Source organism: Erinaceus europaeus, chromosome 18 (assembly GCF_950295315.1).
Source record: "Erinaceus europaeus chromosome 18, mEriEur2.1, whole genome shotgun sequence".
Classification (NCBI taxonomy): domain Eukaryota; kingdom Metazoa; phylum Chordata; class Mammalia; order Eulipotyphla; family Erinaceidae; genus Erinaceus; species Erinaceus europaeus.
The window spans coordinates 44,078,990-44,103,844 of record NC_080179.1 but is presented as its reverse complement, the minus strand read 5'-3'; the positions used below and the strand labels follow the sequence as shown (position 1 = coordinate 44,103,844).

The 24,855-nt window shown below is 51.8% G+C and overlaps 1 protein-coding gene across 5 annotated transcripts in view; it reads left to right on the top strand.

The window, feature by feature from the left end:
* Nucleotides 1-24,855, top strand: part of GLI2 (GLI family zinc finger 2) — a 256,007-nt gene that overhangs the window by 61,579 nt on the left and 169,573 nt on the right. For all 5 annotated transcript variants that reach the window (XM_060177971.1, XM_060177974.1, XM_060177975.1 and 2 more), the window contains one exon: nt 9,421-9,596. In XM_060177971.1, coding sequence (XP_060033954.1) covers nt 9,455-9,596 — 142 coding nt within the window. In that variant the 5' untranslated portion in view covers nt 9,421-9,454. The remainder of the gene's footprint in view (nt 1-9,420; nt 9,597-24,855) is intronic.

The following is a 24,855-nucleotide window of genomic DNA, read 5'->3' as shown; positions in this document are numbered from 1 at the left end:
GTGCACTTCCTTTCCCAGTGTCTGACCACAGGAAGAGGACGGAGCCAAGAGCACAGAGGTCTTGTGTCCCTCTTGCTTGGTGCTGGAATGCCACGCACAGCTCACAGCTCAGATAGTGCTACCCTGCCTCAACCCTGGAGCTCCTAGGGTTGGTGTAGCATGAGGCCCTGACAACTATGGCAGACACAGAAAGGTGGACGGAGCAGACAAAAGCAGGTGCAGCGTCGGCCAAGCCTCACAGAGAGGCACGTGTCTCTGGTGAAAGCCTTGTTCATACTCCATCACAGTCACTGACCTTTGCTCCAGGAGGGTGTCTCCTGTCTGTCCAGCCCCTGCTGGGGTCCCCATGTCTGTGGAGCTGTTGCTACGATACATGTTAGTGACCACACTGCCAAAGTCCACTGGGTGCTTTTGTCACAGGGGAGGCTCAGAGTGGAAGCAACCTGGCCAAAGACATGTGGCTGATGTGGTCTGCACCTGCCACCGCCTATGTCTCCCACTCTAGGAGAATAAAATACATACATATTTAAAAGCAAGTCTGGGTGGGTGTAGGAGAAGATAACATAATTATTCTGCAAAGAGATTCTCCTACCTGAGGCTTCAAAGCCCCAGGTTCTATCCTCCTAGCCACCATAAGCCAGAGCTGAGGAGTGCTCTGTTAAAATAAATTAATTAATAAATCAAAAAACAAAAGACTCAAGACTGTTGCAGTCTGGGAGATGGCACAGAGGTAGAGCTCTGGGCTGTACAAGCATCAGGGTCTTGAGTTGGAGCTCCAGCGTTGCATATGCCAGAGTTCTCTCAACTTCTCCCTCTCAAGAGATAAAATAAATCTCCAATTCAAACCATTGTTTTCCCTTTATTTTGAACAGCCAGTGGAGTGGTCCGGGTTGGGCTCAGTTCTGCTTGGGGGACCTCCTCTCAGCCACTTTCTTTCAAGGTGGAGGATGGGGGACTTTGGTTCCTTTGATCCAGGTGCATCAGTGGGGACCAACCGGAGGTGCACGCCATACTGTTTCATGCCTCCGACATGGGGAGTCCCCCCCTCTGCTTTCACGTGGCCAGCCTTTGCTGGCCCTGGTGGGTGTTGGCCTGCTGGCCCTCAGGCCAGGGCTGCCCTTCAGAAAGTCCGTTTTCCCCGCTGGCAACGCTGAGGCTGGAAAGCTATGGGGCAGGCGCTCAGCCACTCAGCTGAGATTTGGAGGAGTCTCTGGGACCTTGGCCATGAGTCTGCGGCTCTCTTTTCGGTTTATAATGAGGTTATAATTATCATTACCTTTAATCTGTGCTGCATTGGCAATGTGCTTTTCACTCCAGGAACTTTTCTCCTACTTTATCTCATTTGATCTTAAAAATAAGTCTGTGATCAAGACAGGGCAGGTATTTATTATTCGTGTGTGTGTGTGTGTGTGTGTCTCACATGCTTATCAGGATCTTGTTGTCTTGGTACACGTGTATTTTCAAGAGTGAGTGTGTCCACACCCATCCCCGTCTGTCACTGAGCGTGCACATGGGTTCGTGGAGGTGGCATGGGAGTCTCTGTGTTTGCTGTGCTATCATGTGTGCACATAGCCGTCTGCTTCCAAGCACACGTGTGTGGGCCTGCTTGTATGTGTCCGTGCAGGTGCGTGCGTGCGTGCGTGCGTGTGTGTGTGTGTGTGTGTGTGTGTGTGTGTGTGTGACTGTGGTTCTTGCTGTCTGTGTGTGTATGTGACAGCGTGGCCGTGTGTGTGGGGCCTGAGATCAGAGAGGGGGGTGGGAACACCATGGCCCCACGGTGGCTGCGGTCGCTGGGAAGCCTGGTTTCATCTCTCTCCTGGAGATTGATTTCGCCTGGAGAAGATGCTCTAATTCCTGTGACTCACTCGTTAGAGGAGTTCAAAGCAGCCAGGTGGTGGGAGGGTGTCTGGGGTTGCAGCTTTCAGAGTGATTGGTTCACTCTGCTCTGATTATTAATTTATTCTCCATGCCAGTCCTTTCATGCCTCATTCTTAACCTTTTCTGTACCGCGGGCCACTCTGCATAGTCTTTCTCTTAGGTGAGAGACGGCACTGAATGCAGCGATGCAATGTGGAAGGTGCCACATCTGAGCTGTAGAACTGCAGATGCCCTTAGCTGGCTGAGGCAGCAGGGTCAGAGGGACCTCATGACAGGGAGCCACTCACTGCCACGGCACAGGGGACATGCTTGTGACTCAGGCTGGTGGCAGGTCCATGGGCACTGTGACTCTTGCCCATGCACACACCGGGGAGAGGCACCAATTTCAATTCCAAATGAGTGAAGATAAGAAACTCTCTTTTCCCCCACTTGGGCTGTGTAGCCTGGCTTTCCCTGGAACTTATAAATTACTTATGAGCTGGAAGCCACCTTAGGAATCCCTGGCAGTTGCTTCTCTGCCTGCCTGTGCATCTGAAATATCCACAGAACCTGTTGAGAGAACACAGATATTTTGCACCTCACCTTTAGCCTAGACCAGCATGCTTAGTCCTTGAAGGGGCAGGCTCTGAACAGGTGACCTGTGTGTGGCCTCCTGATGAGAACTGTGTTCCTTCTGGATTCAGGGTCAGTGCACCCCATTCCCTTAGTAGAACCCCAGGAGTCTCAGGGTACCTCTTGTCTGCTTTGCTTGAACCTGGTGGAGTAGCTGGAGGAGTCTCCCAGGTCCAGTAAGAGTCAGCATCTCTCCTCCCTCTGATAAGTGACCCAGGCCCTCTGATTCTCAGCTGGTGTGGCACTCACAGGAAGCCCCCCCTCCCCAGCACAGACCAGTCCCCCCCCCCCCCCCCCGACTCAGCTTCTTCCTGTTCGCCCCAGATGCCTCCCATGCCTAAGTGAGGCTGAGAAACTGTGTTAGGTAGCTTCACAGAGTGAAAGTGACTCCCTGGGACCCTGGGTGCCTGGTGTTTACCCAGAAATTGTATTAATCCTGCTAATTCCTGTGATTTATACAACCTTCCCTCTTAGTTAACTGCCTTCTTCTCCTGGGCGCAGGAGGACAGGGAAGGAGAGTGGGGCTGCTCTGCTCCTTGGTGGGTGGGCACCGCCAGGGTGCCCTCCAGGGGCAGCTTCCCACAGGTGTTCACGAACCACAGGTGCTTCTGTGGATGCATCTGTTCCTGGAACATGAGGAGAGGGGCTCTGAACAGCTCCTGGGTCCGTGTTGTAAGCCCCTGTTGAATGTTTGTGTTAAGGCTGGAGCACCTGCCGCTAATCTCTGTCCTTCCTAAGAAATGAGTGCTTTTAAAAAAATTTCAAAAAAATATTTATTTATTTATTTATTTTCCCTTTTGTTGCCCTTGTTTTTCATTGTTTTTGTAGTTCTTTTTTTTTTTTCTCCTTCCAGGGTTATTGCTGGGCTCGGTGCCTGCACCATGAATCCAGCGCTCCTGGAGGCCATTTCCCCCCCTTTTTTGCACTTCTTGTTGTAGCCTCGTTGTGGTTATTATTATTGCCACTGTTGATGTTGTTCGTTTTTTGATAGGACAGAGAGAAATGGAGAGAGGAGGGGAAGACAGAGGGGGAGAGAAAGATAGACACCTGCAGACCTGCTTCACCTCCTGTGAAGTGACTCCCCTGCAGGTGGGGAGCCGGGGGCTCGAACCAGGATCCTTACACTGGTCCCTGCACTTTGTGCCACACGCACTTAACCCACTGCGCCACCGCCCGACCCCCTTATTGTTGTTATTTAAAAAATTTTTTTTTTACTTATTTAAAAAAGGACCCATTAATAAAACCATAGGATAAGAGGGGTACAACTTCACACAATTCCCATCACCAGATCTCCGTTTCCCATCCCCTCCCCTGATAGCTTTCCTATTCTTTATCCCTCTGGGAATATGGACCCAAGGTCATTATGGGGTGCAGAAGGTGGAAGGTCTGGCTTCTGTGATTGCTTCCCTGCTGAACATGGGCATTGACTGGTCAATCCATACTCCCAGCCTGCCTCTCTCTTTCCTTAATAGGGTGGGGCTCTGGGGAAGCAGCACTATAGGACACATTGGTGGGGTCATCTGTCCAGGGAAGTCTGGTCGGTATCATGGTAGCATCTGGAACCTGGTGGCGAAAAGAGAGTTAACATACAAAGCCAAACAAATTGTTGAGCAATTATGGACCTAAAGGCTGGAATAGTGCAGATGAAATGTTGGGGGGGGGGGGGTACTCACTGCAGACTATTGTGTATTTTTGCTTTCAGGTATATATTTTTGCCCTAGTTTATGGATACGTGTGAACATATGCTCTTTCTCATGGGACCTGGTCTATATCTAGGTTTTGGGACTTTGTTAGGAAGTGAACTGCCTGGAATGGAATTAGAGAATACTATGAAAGGAAAGGTCTCACCCGAGTAATGAAGCTGAAGGGTTGTCATTCCACACCTGAAGTCTCTGGACACAGTCTGAAGTGAAACATGCTGAGATGGCACTCATTGCGTTGATTAGGTTGGGACTGGCGGATGCAATATTATTTGGTGTGAATTGAAAGAAGCATGCAGGAAAGTGCACCCTACCGTAAGGTTCTAGGACTGGGGAAATATAGGCTCTGTAGTGGAAATGTGAGGTTCCTGCTGTCTTAGGGTTCAAGAAGACAATAGATAGTTATTGTTACAATCACATTATTTGATTGGGTTAACTTTGAAAAATCCCTTTGTTAGGATTTGCGGTATAATGCCCAACATCACCATAATTTATGTCCTTTGACATTATTTGTATATAGCTGTGCCACTGGTTGCTTCTGTTCTCCCTGGTCTAGGCTTTTGAGAGAGTCAACATATCAAAGACTCAGCCTATGTATTAAAAAGACTCAGTCTGTGCTTTAAAAAGTTTGAGACATACAAACAATTTTCCCCTCTCATATTAATTAAATAGTGATTTATATGACTACAAATTAATAGGAGTGTACATAAACACCATTCCTACCACCAAAAGACTGTATCTCATCCCACCCCACCCCATCCCTGTTGTTGTTATTGATGTCATCATTGTTAGATAGGACAGAGAGAAATGGAGAGAGGACAGAGAAGGGGAGAGAAAGATAGACACCTGCAGACCTTCTTCACCGCCTGTGAAGTGACTCCCCTGTAGGTGGGGAGCTGGGGGCTCGAACCGGGATCCTTATGCTGCTCCTTGTGCTTTGCGTCACATGTGCTTAACCCACTGCGCTAACATCCAACTCCCAGAAATGTGTACTTTCTTTTCTTCCCTCTCTTCTCTCTTCTCCTCTCTTCTCTCCTCTCCCCTCCCCTCCCCTCCCCTCCTCTCCCCTCCTCTCCCCTCCCCTCCCCTCCCCTCCTCTCCCCTCCCCTCCCCTCCTCTCCCCTCCCCTCCCCTTCCTCCCCTCCCCCTTCCTCCCCTCCCCCTTCCTCCCCTCCCCTTCCCTTCCTTCCCTTCCCTCCCCCTTCCTCCCCTCCCCTCCCCTTCCTTCCCTCCCCTCCTCCTTCCTCCCCTCCCCTCCCCCTTCCTCCCCTCCCCTCCTCTCCCCCTTCCTCCCCTCCCCTCCTCCTTCCTCCCCTCCCCCTTCCTTCCCTCCCCTCCTCCTTCCTCCCCTCCCCCTTCCTCCCCTCCCCTCCCCCTTCCTCCCCTCCCCTTCCCTTCCTTCCCTTCCCTCCCCCTTCCTCCCCTCCCCTTCCTTCCCTCCCCTCCCCCTTCCTCCCCTCCCCTTCCCTTCCTTCCCTTCCCTCCCCCTTCCTCCCCTCCCCTTCCTTCCCTCCCCTCCTCCTTCCTCCCCTCCCCTCCCCCTTCCTCCCCTCCCCTCCTCTCCCCCTTCCTCCCCTCCCCTCCTCCTTCCTCCCCTCCCCCTTTCTCCCCTCCCCTCCTCCTTCCTCCCCTCCCCTCCCCCTTCCTTCCCTCCCCTCCTCCTTCCTCCCCTCCCCTCCCCCTTTCTCCCCTCCCCCTTCCTCCCCTCCCCTCCCCCTTCCTCCCCTCCCCTTCCTCCCCTCCCCTCCCCTTCCTTCCCTCCCCCTTCCTCCCCTCCCCACCCCTTTCCTCCCCTCCTCTCCTCTTCTTTCCTTTTCTTGCCTCCAAAGTTATCAATGGGGCTTGGTGCCAACACTATGAATCTACCACTCCTCGCAGCCACTTTTTCTTTGTCCCCATTGTATTGGATAGGATAGAGAGAAATTGAGAGAGGAGGGGAAGATAAAGAAGGAGAGAGAAATATAGACACCTGCAGACCTGCTTCACTGCTTGTGAAGTCCTTATAACTGTGAAACCACCCTTCCTCCAGAACACTGTCTCCTTTCTGTGTGTGACAGGCTCTCAGCCTTCCTTTCACTCAGGCACCAACTCTTCCAGGAAGCACCGTGTCACTAAGCTTCTGAGACAGAGAGACACCTGCAGACCTGCTAACCACTTGTGAAGTAAACCAACCCCCCTCCCCCCGCAGGTGGGAGGCTGAGGGCTTGAACCTGGGCCCTTGAGCGTGGGTCCTTGCACATAGTATTATGTGCACTTAACTGTGTGTGCCACCATCCAGCCCTGTCCTCACCCTATTAAAAAATAGTGGCCACTGTAGCTCAGCGCCTCTTCCGTGAAAATTGGGGTGCTGATACTCACTCCAGCAGCACAATAGGGTGGTGACACTGGTGTCAGGGGGCTATAGCTGCTGTTACCCAAGAAAACCCACAGCCTCACCCCACCCCCATTCCCTGAACAGAAAAAAAAATGGCCAAGGCACTTTCCTGAGTCTCTTTGGTTCCTTTTTTAAATTTTTTAAAATTATCTTTATTGGATAGAGACAGCCAGAAATTGAGAGGGTAGGGGAGATAGAGAGGGAGAGAGAAAGAGAGACACCTGCAGCCCTGCTTCACCACTTGCAAAGCTTTCCCCCTGCAGGTGGGAACCAGGGGCTCGAACCTGGGTCCTTTAGCACTGTAACATGTGCACTCAACCAGGGGTGCTACCACTAGCCCCTCCCTGTCTTTGGTTCCTTGACATACCTAATGCTGAAGTCTGAGAACCAGCATCATTGGCCTCCGTTTCCCCACCTGCTTTTGAGGGGTGTCTCTGGCCCCTCTCTGGGACTGGGGCTGATTTTGGTCCTGTGCTTATGTGTGGTTGCCTTGCATTCTTCATCCTTCTCCGAAGCTGAGTGACACGGGGCTTCCTGGAAGAGATAGGAAGGTGTGCAGGGACAGAGTTCACGGTGCCTGATGCGTGGGTTTGAGTGTGGAACTGATGAGAGAGGAAATCTTAGGGAAGGGACTACTGTACATAGAGACTTTGCCGGGGCCAGATGGTGGTGCACCTGGCTAAGCGCACACATTACAGTGCACAAGGACCCGGGTTCAAGCGCCTGCTCCCCACCTGCAGGGGGAAAGCTTCACGAGTGGTGAAGCACTGCAGATGCCTCTCTGACTCCTTCTCTATCATCCCCTCCCCTCTCAATTTTTCTCTATCTCTATCCAACAATAAATAAATAAAAAGTAAACAAAAAGACTTTGCCTGCAGACTTTAAAGTTACTCTGGTCTTGGTCAAGGAAGCAGTGGTGTGAAATTTGGTTTGGGGTCCAGGGCAGGGGTCAGGAGGTTGGGAGGGTGCCAGCACACACCTGGTAGAACATGACTCCCTGGAGAGATTCTTTGAGGATGTACTGAATCGTGGTCACTGTCCTTCAGAGGTTGGGGAAGAGTGAGAGGAGGAGGCAGAGGAGGAGGAGGAGGAGACCCAGAGGTATTGCTCTCGTGCCAGAGAACCAGGGTGCATGCTGTGGCCAGGCTGTGGGTGGAGACGGTAGCAGGCCAGGCTGTGCTGGACTGAGCCAGACAAATAGCCCGAGTCTCCCAGAGCAGATCTGATTCATGGGCTTATTAAAGGTCCCACTTGAGATTCTCAACTCTGGAGGCCAAAGGAAACCTCTTAACTCACCAGAATTCTCAGGGAGATTCCCATCTCCCTCCTCTGCTATGGGCTGTTTTGAGTGGAGGGTTTGGGAAGGATCTTGGAAACCAGGCAGGCTGGCATGTGCAGACTGATCCAGAAGAACTTGGCAAGCTGGTGGGGACCCAGGGCCATCTTTCACATGTCAGAACCATGGTTCATGGGCACTCCCATTTTCTGCTTAGAGAGACCCGAGAACACATGTTTAGGACTGGAAGATAACTCAGTCAGTAGGGCATGTACCTTGCCACGTGAGCAGTTAAGGCTCAAGCCCCTTCACCACACCACACATGGGAGTAACACAGCACCAGGGGAGGCTCTGAGCGCTATGGTGTCTTTTTGTTTTTCTATCTGATATAAAAAGAATGAGAGCTTGGGAGCAGTGACATAGCATGTACTCTATCCCAACACCACAGAATCTTAAAAAAAAAAGGAGAGAGAGAAAGAGGGAAAAAAAGAATAGAATAGTGGCATCTGTGGGGGAGAAATGTTAATGGAAGATGACTCCGTCAGGACCTGAGAGAAAAAAGGGAAAAAGGAGGGGCATTTACAGGAGTAGGTGTGACTTGAAAAGCAAGAAAAGATGGGGCCATGGAAAAAACGGGCAAATATGTACAAATATAGACAGATCGTTATAGAAATAATAGTTAGCCTCTATCTGTGACTGGGAGTTTTAGGTGGTATCCCGCCCCTCTCTGTGCCCCCTCACACCATGCTCTTTCTCCCCATGCTAACTTTCTGTAAATGAGAAGGATCAGATACAGTAAAAGGGCTTGAAAATGAATTGAGGGGGCTGGGTGGCGGCACACACAATTAAGTGCACATAGTACTAAGCACAAGGACTGTGTAAGGATCCAGTTTCGAGCCCCCGGCTCCCCACCTGCAGAAGGATGCTTCACAAGCAGCAAAGCAGGTCTGCAGGTGTCAGTCTTTCTCTCTTCCTCTCTGTCTTCCCCTCCCTTCTCAATTTTTCTCTGTCCTATCCGATGAAATGGAAATAGTGGCCACTGGGTACAGTGGATTCCTATTGCTAGCACCAAGCCCCAGTGATAACCCTGTGGGCAAAGAGAGAGAATTGAGTGAGTGAGTGTGTGAGAGTGGATAAAGGATGAGAAACTTGTCCAATGAATAGATAGGCGCTTGGCTACAGGAGAGGAATCCTGGCACTCGAGTAGGAGGGTGTGGGGCAGCAAGGATTCCCCTTGCAGGACCTCTGAGTAGTAGTTAGGACATTTGTTTTTATTTGTTTTCCCATCTGGGACTTGATCTGAAGGTACTTCTTGCTCCACCGCCACTATACAGCAGGGAGAATTCGTTGCTCAGGTTTGAAAATTCTGAGGTGAAAAGGCAGCAGAGTGGCCCACCAGGTCGTTCAGAAGGGAAGTCTTAGCACTAATGACTCTCAGTCAGATTCATCAAACCCTCCTCCCCAATTAGCAGAGTGTTAAGTTGGCTGCCTGCAAGTGCAGCGACCTGGTGAATCTAGGTCAGTACAACCCGGCTGTGTCTGGGGGCAGCACAGGTGAATGTGTTTGTCTTCTCCTTCAGGGCGAACCCCCTCCCAGGACTATGAGCTACTAAGATGGAGACCCCTGCCTCGGCCCTCACCACGGAGAAGAGAGAAGTCAAGAGCAGCATCCTGGAGGGCGCAGCTTTCCCCGACCCGGGCAGGAAGGCCTCTGCCCTTGCTGTGGCCGCCGCGGCTGCTGTCGCTGCCCAAGGAGGTAAGTTCCGTGTCACAGGCTCTGTGGGCAGCGGGGTGTTGTCAGGGAGCCCAGTCAGGACTGACTTAGTGGTGGTCCGTGCCATCGGGCAGGCATGCTGGGCTGATGGGGGCACCTCTGCCCTGGGGACATCCCCCAGCATGGTGACAGCCGCCTACTGGTCCTGCAGGACATCTGGCCACCCTAAATCAGGGGCCTTTAGAACGAGTGGAGAAGAGGACAGAGTGGGAGGTGCTGGCTGCAGGGTGGCCCTGGTTGGGTGTTCGGTTGGCACACCCTCCTCCCATGTGCCTAAGGCACTGCTCTGCCCTTTCACCCTGCCGCTGCCGAGGACCGTTTTGGAAGGTGTCTCCTGCTCCCTGCTGGCTATAATTAGAGGGTCAGGTATGGAACTGAGTCCCTGTAGGTGAATTTCTGGCCTGCTTAATTATAACAGGAGGACGGCACGGGCTTTAGCAGCTTCTCATTTCCTGAGGAGACACGCTCTGGCTTCCAGAGGTCGTGCCAGCGCCCTGCTGGGGAGATTTGGTGGGAAGGCGAGACCTACCCACACTCGGACGCGCGGCCCCTCTGGAGGCTACAGAGCTATTTCTGTCTCTGAGGAATGGGGAGGCTGGGATTTCTTTTCTTCCTCTATTCAAGCACATTTAGTCATGCCCTGTTGCTCACTGCTCAAGCAGGGCTTGGGAAGCAGGAGTAGGGGCGGCACTCTGCCTGGGCTGCTCGGTGTGGGCTGCCCTGCTCACACTGAAACATGCACCCAGCCTGAGGGGGCTTGTTAGCACAGACTTGGCTGCGGAACTGTACATTGGCTGCACTGGGAAGGGCTGGGCATTGAGAAGACACCAATGCTTCAAGAGTCCTCCCTGATTTTTCTTTTTATCTTTTATTTATTGGATAGGAACAGCCAGAAATTGAGAGGAAGAGGGAGATAGAGAGACAGGGAGAGACCTGCGGACCTGCTTCACCACTTGTGAAGCTTTCCCCGTGCAAATGGGAACTGGGGGCTCAAACCTGAGTCCTTGCGTGTTATGACATATGTGCTCAACCAGGTGCACCACCACCTGGCACCCAATTATTTTGAAAATATTTTTATATATTTATTGATTGATTGATAGAAACAGAGAGAAATTGAGGAGGAAGATGGTGACAGCGGGGTGGGGCAGAGAGAAAGAGAGACACCTGCAGCACTGTTTCACTGTTCATGAAGCTTCCTCTTGCAGCCGGGGATGGAGTCCTCGATGCTTCTGGCAGTGGGCCAGAGAGGGCCTCTGGGTGACGTGTATTGTTCCTTCCCCTCTGTGATTCATCCGTTGGGACTGATGGTCCATACCAGGCCACCCCTTCATCCTTCGTGCTTGGCCATTGGCCTTCTGGCCTGAGCAATGTTCCCACCCACCCTGTTCCCCTCTGTGATGTCCCACCTCTGTGAGGCAGGTGGGGATGGAGGAGGCTTTCACAGGTGTGGGAGGAGTTAAAGCCCAGGTTAGCCTCGCCCACAAGGGGTGGTATCAAGGAACCTGGAGAGGAGGGCAGGGAGGAGGGGAGGGTGGACATGCAGCTCCCTGATCCCAGGACTTCGCTCTGTCACCAGACCTGGCTGTGTCTGCCTATGATTCCTCCTCCAGGTCAGGGCCCAGCCTGGCCTGCCTGTCTCTGAGTCCCCTCAGCTGTGCCTGCCCCCTTCCAGAACCCTGATGGGGTCAGGAACTACCACCAGCATAGTCTAGTGCCATGCCACAGCCTTAGAAGGCAGACATGGTGGTAATCAGCCAGCTGTTAGGATGGAGTGGGGAATCCTCTAACATTGCTAGACTTGCCTTGCTGTCACTGCTGGAGCAGTGATGGCAGGTCCCTCGCAGAAACCTGACCTGGGGCAGGTGGGCAGGAGAACTGGTAAGTGGGGAGGCTCCCACCATGGCCCTAACCTACCTCTTCCTTCCCCCCGTGTTGCTCCCCCTTCCCATCCAGCCTGCTGCTTCTCTCCTAATTGAGCCCTGGACAGTCTGGCTGATCAGGCTGGGGTGGGGTGGGGGGGTGGTGAGCTTTCACCCCAGTTGTCACAGGATCAAGTGCTGATGATGCTGGAGAGTCGCCCTTCCCTCACAGCTGCCCTGCTCTCAGCACCCGTCTCTGTGCAGTCACTGAGAGTGCTGGCACACCCAGTAGAGTGCACATGTTACCATGCAGAAGGACCTGGGTTCAAGCCCCTGTTTCTGCACCTGTAGTGTAGAAGCTTCACTAGTGGTCGGACAGTGCTTCAGGTCTCTCTCTCTCTCGTTTTATTAAAAAAAATTTTTTTTTCCTCCAGGGTTATTGCTGGGGCTCAGTGCCAGTACTACAAATCCACTGCTCCTGGTGGCCATTTTTCCCATTTTATTGGACAGGACAGAGAGAAATAGAGAGAGGAGGGGAGATAGGGAGAGAGAAAGAGAAACACCTGTAGATCTGCTTCACCACTTGTGAGGCACCCCCTTGCAGGTGGGAAGTGGACTCAAACCCAGATCCTTGTGCACATCCTTCCGCTGAGTACTTTGTGCTCTCAACCAGGCGTGCCACTGCCCGGACCCCTCTATATCTCTACCTCTGTCTCCTGTCTGTCTCTCCCTATCAAAAAGTAAAAAAAAAGGATAGATCGTTGCCAGGAGTGGTGGAGTTGTGCAGGTACTCAGCCCAGCAGCATGGGTACTGTGTGACTAAACTCTGCACTGTGAGGCCTTGGGACAGTCTCCTAGTCTGCTGCTGTGCCTCAGTTTCCTCATCTGTCTAGCATGGCTAGCAGTTCCTGCTTTGTTGCAGACAGCCATCTCTCGCATCCCAGCATCATGCCTTGTTGCAAAGGGACCCTAGGAGAGTCTCTCCTGGATTCTGCCACTGGGCCTCTCTGAGGTGTCCATGGGCCTGGACCTGTTAGGAGCTGGCCTCTGTTCTCATCACTCTTCTGAGCCAAAACATGAGACCAAAGCAGCTTTGCATGGCCTGGAGGGGCTGAAGGCAGGAAGGAAGCAGCACTATGGTCATGACTGGGAAAAGTTCCTGGACTCACTTGGTGGAAACAGCTGCTGCTGAGAGTGGCCAGCAGAAGCCAAAAGCCCGACTGGCTCTGCCTCAGCCTCTTCAGCGACTGGACTCACACAGAGGAAGTCGTCATACATCCCTCAAAACTCATTTTTGGCCCAGATTTGCTCCCCCCCCAACTTTAGTGTTTGAAAATGGCATGATTTTGCAAAGCAAATCTGGTTCAGATGTTGCTCATTGGTCCATGCCAAAGCCATCCCAGATACTGTTGGGTTTTCCTCTTCACCAGTGGGTTTTCTTTCTGGAAATATTTCTGAACTTTTCTGTGTGCCCCTACTGAGCTCCAGCTCCACATTACCCCCAACCTTGGGGCAGGGACCATTAGATGGGCTGGAGCCATCAAACCAGGTGGGTCTTGGTGTCCCCCTCCCTCTCCAATAAATAAAATAAAATAAAAATATTTTTAAAAAATGAGAGCATCCAAGTACAGTGCCATCCTCCAGCTCTTTTCTGTGCCCTGCAGCCTTGGTCAGGGCTGGTGGACTGACAGATGGGCCCAGCCTTGAGGCCTCAGGGTTGCTTCCAGAACTGTAAGAAGCTTTAGGGATGATATAATAGTTTGCCTGTGTTCATTTGCCAGATATGGAAACTGAGGTACAGAAACACCCTAGTGACCCCCCTGGGCCTGGCGACTGGCTTCCCCAGACTGAGGGTGGGTGGGGCACAGCCCACTCCAACCCTGGCCTTCCCCAGACCAAACCCCTGCTCCCCAAATTGAGCATGTTAAAGTTGGAGACATTTTTCTGATGTTAGGTCCTGTCAAAAGTCATTTTAGCATTTCTAAAGGCGGGTGAAAATACGGCCTCATTACTTTGATGTCAGTGTGCATGGTTTACTGTGAGTGTGTCCTGGGCTTTATCATTTTAGTCATGTTAACACGACTACACCAGGAACGCACTATTAAATCTGGCTTATTTTACATTCCTGTCCGGAATTATTTATTTGTAACAATTTCCTCTCTATCAAAAGACACAGCTAATGCTGTGTTTTAATGTGTTATTTACACACAAAATAACCTATTTACAACTCAGTGTGCGCCGGAGGGAGAATGGATGGGCCCCGGCTTCCTGCGTTCTGTTATATCGGAGTTTAACAATCTGGTTTGCTAATAGAACCATTTATCACTGGTGGTGGGGGGGGATAATTTATTTCATGTCTGTGGCCAGGTCTCACTGCCTCTGTTCTTGGTCACATTTTGAAGATAATGAACTCGGGTTCAGCATTTTGGGGTGAAATGCAATACCTAGAGGAGGAGAACTTTGCCAAGGGAGCTGGGTTCCTCTGGATTTGCCGTGTGTGTGTGTGTGTGTGTGTGTGTATGTCTCCGTGTCCCACAGATGCCTCCAGAATGCCAATCAGTGATGTGGAGGCTGGGGCCCTGCCTCTGCTCCCTGGGAGTGCCCAGGTCGAGGCATCATGGGACTGAGGACTACAGGGACACACGGAAGACAGTGACAGATCCCACCTTCCGTCCTTGGCCACTTCCCTACTGAGTGCATATCCTTAAAGACAGACAATAAAAAATGTTTTAAAAACTTTTTTTTGTTATTTGTTTATTTATGAAAAAGATAGGAGGAGAGAGAAAGAACCAGACATCACTCTGGCACATGTGCTGCCGGGGGTCGAACTCAGGACCTCATGCTTGAGTGTCCAAAGCTTTATCACTGTGCCACCAACTGGATCACTATTTTTAACTTATTTATTATTGGATAGAGACAGAAATTGAGAGGGGAGGAGGTGATAGAGAGGGAAAGAGACAGATACTTGCAGCACAGTTTCACCTTTCATGAAGCTTGCCTTCTGCCGTTGGGGACCAGGGGCTTGAACCTGAGTCCTCACGCGTTGTAATGTGTGTGCTTAAATGAGTATGCCACCACCTGGCCCCTGGACAACATATTTTTTGAGGACTCACTTTACAGCTAACTAGAGCAAAGAAAGTGCTTGGAGAGGGCCTGATAGGGGGTAGACGTTCTTCTATAAACGGTAGTTTTTTTAAAAAAATTTTTATTAGTGACTTAATAGTGATGGACAGGACCATAGGATAAGAGGGGTACAGTTCCACACAGTTCACACCTCCAGAGTTCCCTGTCCCATCCCCTCCACTGGGTGCTTCCCTGTTATTTTTCCCTCTAGGAGTATGGACCAAAATTCTTCATGGGGGGCACAAGGTGGGAGGTCTGGCTTCTGTAGTTGCTTCTCTCCTGGACATGGGTTTTGGTCGGTGGATCCATACTCCCAGCCTTTATCTATCTTTCCCTAGTGGAGCAGGGCTCTGGGGAGGGGAGGTTCCAGGACACATTGGTGAGGTCATCTGCCCACGGAGGTCAGGATAGAATCATGGTACCATCTGCAACTTTTGCTCTTAGTACGATTGCAACTGACTATAATAAAGGACTGTGAATATTCATTCTAGAGCTGGTCCAAGAGTTTTACCTTTGCTCCTGATAAATGTTTGAAAAAAGAACGGGTGATTGCACAGGTGCTGAGCTGAGTCTTGTCTGTGACAGCAAGACAGGTGAGTGTCTGGCTTGAGGAGCAGCATGTGCAAAGGCCCTGGGGTCTGAGAATGGGTGGCTAGGGACTGCCGGCAAACAAAGCTGCTTTGTCAGCCCCCTCAGGAGCATCTTATTTCACCCTTAGCTTCAGGATAAACTCCTGTGTCAGGGCTGGGGGCCCTGTGACACTGTGTCCAGAGGCTGCTCCTTGGCGTGTGCCCTCTTGCTGCTGCACAGCTGGATGGTAAAGGCATAGCCAGGACTGGGCCTGGTATGGCATTTGCTTTCACAGTCCTCCAGCCTGTGCCTGCCCCTTCTCCCCTCCCCCCTCCTTCTGGGCCGCCTGGGCTGGAGAGGTTCTGCCTTGAGAAACCGTCCTTGGCTCTCTCTGTGCCTGGGTTCGACTGGCCCTGCCCACTGGGGTTTGTGGAAAGAGGGAAACCTGTCCCCAGGTGGTGAGGCCTCTGTCCCAGGAGGCTGCATGAGTGCACAGGAGAGCAGGCTGTGGGTTGGGAGTGGTGCTGGGCAGTGCACAGCAGGTGCAGCCAGACCAGTCTGGGAACCAGGGGACATCCTGTGGAAGCCTCCTGTGTGGCCCAGTGGGCGGTCCCGAGGGTGTGAAGGTGGGCAGTGCAGGGAAGAAACACCTTCCCCTGGGGTGCTCTGAAATTTGCCCTTAGCTGTCCCTCTGGGTTTGTGTTGATTCCCCTTTACCCTTCATCTGTCTGTCTATCTACCTTTCTTTCATTCATTTATTCATTCTATTTTTTGCCTCCAGGGTTATTATTGTTGGGGTTTGGTGCTGGCACTATAAATCCTCTGCTCCTGGCAGCCATTTTTTTCCATTTCATTGAACAGGACAGAGAGAAATTGTGAGAGGAGGGGAAACAGAGAGGGAGAGACCTGTGTCACTGCTTGTGAAGAGTTCTCCCTGAAGGTGGAGAGTTGGGGTTTGACCCTGGATCCTTGTGCGAGTCCCATTGTGCTTAACCAGGTGCACCTTCACCCCCACCCCGTTCATCTGTCTTTGTCACTGAGGTTGCCAGTACCTGGTCCATCAGCAGTGATGGCCTGTGGGCCATGTGAGAGGAGGGGGAGGATGGACAGCACGGGGCTGAGAGATGCGGCTCTGAGGCCATGTGCAGGCTGCAGTCTCCTTGCTGTTCCTCACTCTGTGAGGTCTGGGTGCCTCCTGTGTTAGTGGCAAGGACCCCGTGGGTGTCTTCAGCTGGAGAAAGGTAGGCGTGGATTCCCAGCGGGTTCCAACTGCATCCGCAGAATGAGGCTCAGGCAGCTTCCCTGTGGCGGATGAGGGTGTGGCCTGTGGGGGCCTAGGAGTGAACTCATCCTCACTGGATGATGGCAACCCCCCACACTGAGAGGGCCTGGGGCCACTCCTGGCAGCTCAGCATCTGGAAACGTGTGTCGATTCCCAGCTGACAGCTGCCCACGGCTATGCCAACGTGTCAGAACCCGCAGATCCACCAGCTCCAGGCTGACCATGAAGGGAAAGAGAGTGGCCCACCAGCCCCCCTCATAGGAGTGCACACACAGAATCAGAAGCACACACAAGTGTCTGTGGACATTTCTTGAGACATCATTCATAGTAGCCTCCATAGTAGCCTCCCCTTGCCCCAGGAAGTAACCTTAATATCTTATCTAATGGCTGGTATACCCACACCATGGACTGTGTTTTTGTCTGATGCTGACACCGGTTCTAACATGCATGAGCCTTGCTGACATGCTCTGACACGGGAGGAAGACCCCATGTGGCACTGTTCCATTTGCAGGAGCTGCTTTCGTTAGGCATGTCCTAGACGTGGAAGAGAGACAAGAGGCGGCAGGGCAGTGGAGAAGTGAGGAATGACTGAACGTGTGTGCAGTTTGGTGGGGGCTGGTAGTGGGGTGGCTGCATAAGGCTGAGAACACACTGAACCCCATTGTCGTGTACTTTAATAGGTGAGTTCTATGGCACATGAATAATGACTGGCTTAAAGAAACATTTTACTTATTTATTTAATGAAAGGGAGCTACAGAGAGAAAGAAAAGAGCGAGAGACCAGAGCACTGCTCAGTTCTGACTTTGTGGTGATGCTGGGAATTGAACCCGGGGCTTTGGAGCCTCAGGAATGAGAGCTTTTGTGTAACAATTATGCTGTCTCTCCTAGCTCTGTGTTAGTTTGGAAAAAAAGAAAGGAAAAAAGAGGGGGCATGTGGTGGCACACCCAGTGGACCTGGCTGAGCACACATATTACAGCGCAAAGGACCAGTGTTTGAGCTCCCAGTCCCTACCTGCCAGGAAGAAGCTTCATGAATGATGAAGCAGTACTGCAGCTCGCTCGCTCGCTCGCTCTCAGCCTCTCCTCCGTCTCCCTCTCCTCCTTTTGATTTCTGTCTCTATACAAAGTAAATAAAAATACTTTTTAAGGGGAAGAAATTAGGAAGCAGGAAGTGGGGGGAGGGAGGATGAGGGGCTGTCATGACTCTGGCCCTCAGGGTCAGGACCCTAGGTCCCCAGGCAGTGTGACAGCTTCTGCCCTACAGAGTTCTTTGGACTCCAGAAAGCCTCCAGATAGCCAGAGCCAGTGTTTATAGCCAAAAATAGTCAAAGCCTGGGTGTTTAATGACAAAGTAAATAATTACATTAAAGGTGCAAGGGGAGGGGAGAGGGGCCAAGTAAATCACTTGAGAATGAATAGCAGGGCCTCCAGCTAACTGTTTCATCCCCCCAGTCCACCCTCCCTCTGCCTCCGCCTCCGCCTCTGAGTAATTGACCGTGGCAGGTGTGGCAGGCTCTGAGGCAACTTGAGCTGCTAGGATCGCGTAGGGCTAAGCGATGGCCCGCCAGCACGCCAGGTGACCCCACCGGCCCCACCTGCTACCCCAGGTGCACGAGCTAGGGCATGGGAGGCTCTGTCTTTGGAGATCAGCTGCTCTGCTGGGGGTGGCGGGCAGGGATGAGCTCGGCCAGCGAGGGTGTGATTCCATGAGCCTCTGAGTGAATGGGTCCTGGGGCCATCTGGTTTGCTGAGGCCCAGGTCACTCTGGAATCAGGAGGCAGATACTAGTGAGCACCAGACCTGAGACTCCCAACGCTGTCCACTGTCCCCCCTTCAGGGTGGGTCACCCCTGGAGGTGGGCATTAGAGGCTTAGCACCTGCTAAGGACAGGTGCTGGGCAGATTCTGCAGAGTTGGCTGGGGTGGGTGTGTGGTTGGATATGCCTGGTGTGTCATTCTGGAGCTTTGCGCAGGTCTAGACCCCCCAGTTTGTCCCTCCCTTGCACCGTCCTTTCTTGCTCTGTCCTGTGACCTCGCTTGGTTCTCAGTGAATCCCACCTGGTGGCTCCCTCATCTCTCCTGTGTCATGTCTGCAGACAGACAGACTAGCACTGACTGATTCCAGGAGGGATGTTGGCAGGGAGTGAGGACACAGGAAGACGGAAGGCAGCGCCTTTACCTGGAAGTAAACTGGGCTATAGTGCGTGCTTTCTGGGCGGGAAGTAGCTTGTTGGTCAGCAAATACCAAGGCTAAAATTGGGGGGCGGGGGTCAGTGGAGCAGATCTTGTGTTAAAGGAGGGATAATCAGGGCAGGACAGGAAAGGACAGAAGCAGCTGCCTGGACAAGGGTCTAGATAGGGACCTGTGACTCTTGAAGGCACATTTGGTGCAGCCTCATGGACAAGACTCTCTGTCTTTGTCTTCTGGGATCTCTCAGTGGTAGAAGCCCAGAGACCAGGCCTGGGGACACAGGAAGGATCCTTAGGGGTCTAGTGGTCTCTTTTTCTGACCTCTGCAGGGAAAGGCACCCCAGACCCCTGAGCCCTAGGACCAGCCTGATTTATAGCCAGTCACTAAAAAGATGCAGAGAGAAATGAAAGCTGCCACTGAGCAGACTCCCGCCAGGCACTGTGAAGAGAAGTAATGGCAGTTATAAGGCCACTTAAATCCTTACCTTTGAGGCAGAGAGGGGCTTTGCAGACTGTCGTTATCGAGAAACGTTCCGTCATAAAAAAGCACAACGAGCCTGTGAGAGGTGTCTCCCGGCCATGGGCCCATTCAGCCTGTGTGGAGCGGCAGCCTGTCTGTAATCGGGGCCTCAGATCACCATGTCCAGGAACGTGGTGGTGGAAGTGAGAGATAAGCCTGAATGTGCTTTCCAGAGTGTCTCCTGCACCCCCAACACCTCCTCTTTATTGTCAGGGTGAGCCGTGCTGAGGGCAGTGGTTCTAGCCCTGAGGCTAACTGGGAGCACCTGCCCAGTTCTTGGGCATCTTGGCGTCTCTCCTGCAGGCCAGCCCTCGGGTGCCCCTCTTCCCTGAGGGTCCTCCGGGGCTCTTCTATCCGGCAGGTTCCTGATCGTCTTCTTGGGGCGGTTTGCACAGCTCGGCTCCCCTCCCTCCTGTGTCAGTTAGTTCTGTCTTGCTGGGGACACAGTGTCTTGCGGGTCCACTCCCAGCCGAGGAACCTCTTTGCCTCTCAGTGTCTGAAGGCTGCAGCCTCTGCTTGTGTTCAGGCCCACCTTGCTGGGGGTCTGCTGGCTGCACAGTGGAAGGGGAGGCTGGTGTGACATAGGGGGAGTGTTGACAAACCTGCATCTGTGTGTGTGGGGGGGTCTCCTCTCAGCTCTCAGCACCCCACCCTGCCCCAGAGGAGCCCCGGCCTTCTCCTTGGAGCTGTGAGAGGAGAGAGCCCTTCTCTCTGTCACCAGCTGGAGTCAGACTGATATGGGGAGCTGAGGGCAGCAGTCTGCTGACCCATCTCACAGGTCGCCAAGTCTTCTCAGCCCTCTTTTAAGGTGGAGCACAAGAATAAAGGACAGCGCCAACAGATGCCTGGCTAGAGAAGTTACGGGATAGCTATTCCGTGGAACACGCCTCTGCAATCAAAAGAGATGATACTGTGTCCTTTGGGGATAGAACTGGAGTGATGATGCTTAGCGCTTATCAAAATAATTAAAGAGATGAAAGACAACTACCAGATGGTTTTGCTCATATGTGGAATCTAGAGAGCTGATTCATATGAACTTGCCAAAAGTGGGGGGGAAGCAAAGAGGCAAACAAACTGTTTCTAAGACTTATGAGAACTCTGGTGTTTATCTTTGGGAGGTGAGTGGGTGGGGATAAGGAGCTCTGGTGGTAGGTGGGATGTGGGACTCTACATTGTGATCTTACAATCTTGAGACAAACTATTAATAACAAATGAAAAAATGAAAAAAAATAAAGCAAATGAACTTGGCATAAGGGAGAACATGGACTTCGTGTGGCCTATTGCACCAAAGCAAAGGACTCTGGGGAAGAGGGAGAGGGATAAGATGAAGGGACACTGTGGTCGTGGTGATTAGTGTCTTCTAGACCCCGATCAAAGGGGGGAGTTAGAGCTTGTGCTCCTATGTGCTAAAGATAGACTGTGACAGAATGCTGCGACTTTCTCCTCGCCTCACTTTTTTTTCCTACTAAGGTTGTCACTGGGGCTTGGTGCTGGCACTACAAATCCACCGCTCCTGGCAGCCATTTTTGCCAATTTGTTTTCCTTTCTATTTTTTAAATTTTATTTAATGAGGGAATTAATTTTTACAGGCAACAGTAAATACAGTAGATTGTACATGCATAGCATTTCCCAGTTTCCACATAACAATACAACCCCCTCTAGGTCCTCTGCCATCATCGTCCTTTCTGTTTTTTATTTGACAGAACAGAGAGAAATTGTGAGAGGAGGAGGACTTAGAGACAGGCAGACAAAGACACCTGCAGACCTGCTTCACCACTTAGGGAGTGTTTTCCCCTGCAGGTGGGAATTGGGGGTTTGAACCTTGTTCCTTGCACATGGTGATGTGTGTACTTAACTGAGTGTGCCACCTCTCAGTTCCCCTCTGACTTTCTCCTGAAAGAGGACCCCACTTTCTACCAGCCCCTCCTGCAGACCACACCTGAATTTCTGTTGTCTTCTGTTTCTGTCCTGGAGCTACACCGAGTCTGAAGTTCTTAGAAATAAAATGTCAGCTTGGCTATCTGTCCATACACAAGCACCCCCAGCAGGGCCTCTCCCATAGTTCTCTGCAGCCTTGGGGCCTGGCTGTCCATATAGGCTGCACTGTCTTCCATCTGGCCTCAGCCCTGGACTGTGCTCTCTGTGTGAGGACCCATCAGGATCCATCCTTCCACCCCCATGGCTCTGTGTGTGCCCCTCAGCTTCCTTGCTGCTCAGTCAGTGGGTTCTCTCCACTCCTGCTTCTCTGTAGACCTGGCTCTTTCCTCTGATTCTCAGCTGCCTGCCCCCATGTGCTCTCATATCCTCTCTTCTGGCCTTAGTGTCCCAGGGACTTGTCCTCAGCTCTCTTTTCTTCCTCCCACATCTCACCTCAGCTGCCCCTACTACCTTTTGCACTTGCATCTCCTTGGTTGTAGCCCCGTTCTGCAGTGGCCTACCTGAGGCTCCATGATGCCTGGGCTGGACCAGTGATGCTTCCTCCTGCCACCTCCCCACACCCCTCCCACACACTGGTTTCCCTCCAGGATCTCCTCACATGTGATGGAGACTTAAGGGGTTCATGCCCCATGATGGCCCAAGATTCAGGTTTCTGTGGGTTCAGGGCTCCTCCCATGGATGCATTGAAAGCCCAAGGCTCTCTGACTTGTCCACAGGGTCACCATGAACAAGGGAGATACTGAGTCCTGATGGGGTCTCCACTATGAATCCTGTGCCCCTTCCTTGTCTGGACCTTCCCAATCACCTTCTCCTTGGTTCAAGCTACCACTTTGCAGCATTGGCCTCACGTCCACCCTCCTGCTCCCAACCCCAGTGCATGACCTATGGGCTGACCTAGAGAACCAGCCTCAGGGGTCCTCTTGCCCTTGGGGGAAGGGGCACCAGGCAGCACCTCCTCCAGACCTGGGAGACGGGTGTCAGCACCTTCCATGGGCTGTTAGGCCTAAGTCTGCAACTAGAGTTGCCAATTGGAGAAGCACAGGATTCATGGTTGTCAGCCAAGAGAAACCATCTCTAAGACCGTAGTTCTGCCTCCCTGAGCAGCCTGCCCAGTGGAGTGTAGGATCCAGGCTCCTCCTGCACCCTGCAGAGATGAGAGTGTGGGCTAGCTTTTCTAAGTGGCCATGCTTAGTCTGGGTCTTTGCAAGGTTCCAGCATTTGGGTACAAACAGAGCCAAGAGTGAAGAAGGACCTGGCACTGGCTAACTGGACAAGTAGGGACTTGGGGGCATCTTCTCTACAAGACCAACAGGGCCTGCTCATATACTGCACCCATCTCTCTGGGCCCCTCCCAGGCCCCTCAGCCCAGCCATAAAGCCTCTCTGAACCTTGTGAGTGTATTTGAAGTCCTAAGCAAGTCTTTGTGTATATGTGTGTGTGTCTGGGGTGGTGAGGGGGGGGGGAGCTGACACCCCAGTGCCTTCCTTTGGGCCCTTTGCTCTTCCAAATCCCCAGGCTCCTTCAAGAAGCAGATACAATTAGGCAATCTTGTTTAATTCAAAAAGCATGTTTACTTTTTAACCAGCAGGAGGCCTGCTGGTTAGCATGTTGCCAAGGCCACCCGCCTATTAAGTGGTTTAGCCAAGACTTGAACTTGAGTCTGTCTGAGCCCTAAGTGCAGGCGCCACTCTCTGCACAGCAAGGCCTCCCTCCTCCCCTCTGCTGTAACCTGCATGTCTGAAGAAGCACCAGCCCCCTGCACCCTTAGCTCCTGTCCACTGTCAATTGGTGCACACACAGATCTGGTGGGACTGTTCCTAAACCAAGGTAGGGCTGATGGCACTCTTCTGGGGATGAAGTCCAGGTGCAGCTGGCTGGAGGGGTCTGTGGCAGGGGTGGCAGTGCTCAAAGGTTTCTGGTCTTTGTTCTGAGCTTCTTGTGACCTTTGTGTAAGTTTTCCCCTGAAGAGTGAGGAGTAAGTGAGGCTTATGTTGTATCTGATTTTATTTATTTATTTATTTTAATTTCTTTATTGGGGGATTAATGGATTACAGTCAATAGTAAAAGACAATAGTTTCAGGAGTCGGGCTGCAGCAGGTTAGCGCATGTGGCGCAAAGTGCAAGGACTGGAGTAAGGATCCTGGTTCGAGCCCCGGCTTCCCACCTGCAGGGGAGTTGCTTCACAGGCAGTGAAGCAGGTCTGCAGGTGTCTTTCTTTCCCCCCCTCTGTCTTCTCCCCTCCCTCCATTTCTCTCTGTCCTATTGAACAACGATGACATCAATAACAATAACTACAATAACAATAATAATAAAAAAGACAATAGTTTGTACATGCATAACATTTCCACATAACAATACAACCCCCACCATTATGTTCCAGGACCTGAACCACGCCCTCCCACCACTACCCTTTTGTCTTTTACTTTGATGCAATATGCCAGCTTCAGTCTCAAGTTCTGCTTAGAGTTTTCCCTCCTGATCTATTTTTCAACTTCTGTCTATGAGTGAGAGCATCCCAGTCATCCTTTTGTTTGATTTTTATTAGTGATTGGTTTAGTAGTGATTTATAAATTTACCAGATAACATGGTGACAAACTCCATACAGTTCCCACCATCAGAGCTGTTCCCATCCCCAGTCCCTCCATTGGAAGCTACAGCCATTCTCTCAAAGTTGCAGATACAGGTTGTTTATTATTTTTATTATTTATTACTATCTATCTATATTTGGCCTTTAAAAATTCTTTTTGCTCTCATCTTCTCCTTTTCAAGTCATACATGCACCTATTACTACACTCAAATGTCCCTACCTTTTTCCTCTACTGTCTCTGGTTCCTGATAGAGTTGGAGTTCAGAGCCCTCTGGTCATCTTCCCCCTGTCATTTCTCCCCCACTGGGAGTATGGGCCAAAATTCTTTATGGGATGCAGAAGGTGGAAGTTCTGGCTTCTGTAACTTCTGGCTTCTCTGCTGGACATGGATTTTGACAGGTCAGTCCATACCCCCAGCCTGTTTCTGTTTTTCCCTAGTGGGACAGGGGTCTGGGGAGGTGGGGTTCAGGGACACATTGGTGAGGTCATCTGCCCAGGGAGGTCAGAATGAGATCAGTTACATCTTATGTTGTTTACCAGTCACTGCTTAGCTCTGACTAATGGTGGTGCTGAGGACTGAACCTGGGATCTGTGAGCCTGGAGCATGCAAGTCAAGTCTTTGTACATACCCATCCACAGCCCTCTGTGCCGTCCTGTAAAGGCCCTGTGAGTAGAGAGGGTGACAAGATGCTAGTCTTAGTGAATGCTTTTGAGCTCTCCATTCACCCCCTTGTTTTTCTTCCTTACCCCCAGCAGCAGACACTGAGACTTCCATGAGCCTTGGTTTTTAGATCTTCTTCTTCTAGCGTTTGCCCTTCTTCCGTAGCCAGTCAACAGCGTCAGGTTGAGCCTGATGTAAAGTTTCGAGACCTCCTTTGAATCTGGAGAGGTGGCAGTCGTTGACTATGTGGGTCATAGTCTGTCTGTAGCTGCAGGGGCAGTTCGGGTCGTCTCTGGCTCCCCAGCGGTGGAACATAGTGGTGCACCGGCCATGGCCTGTTCAATAGCGATTGAGGAGGGCCCAATCATAACGTGCTAGGTCAAAGCTGGGTTGACGCTTGCAGGGGTCTGTGATGAGGTGTTTGTTCTTTACCTCAGCTGACTGCCAACTCTGTTTCCAAGAGTCTGGAACAGAGAAGTTCAGTGTAGGCGTAGGGGACCAGATTGGGTAAC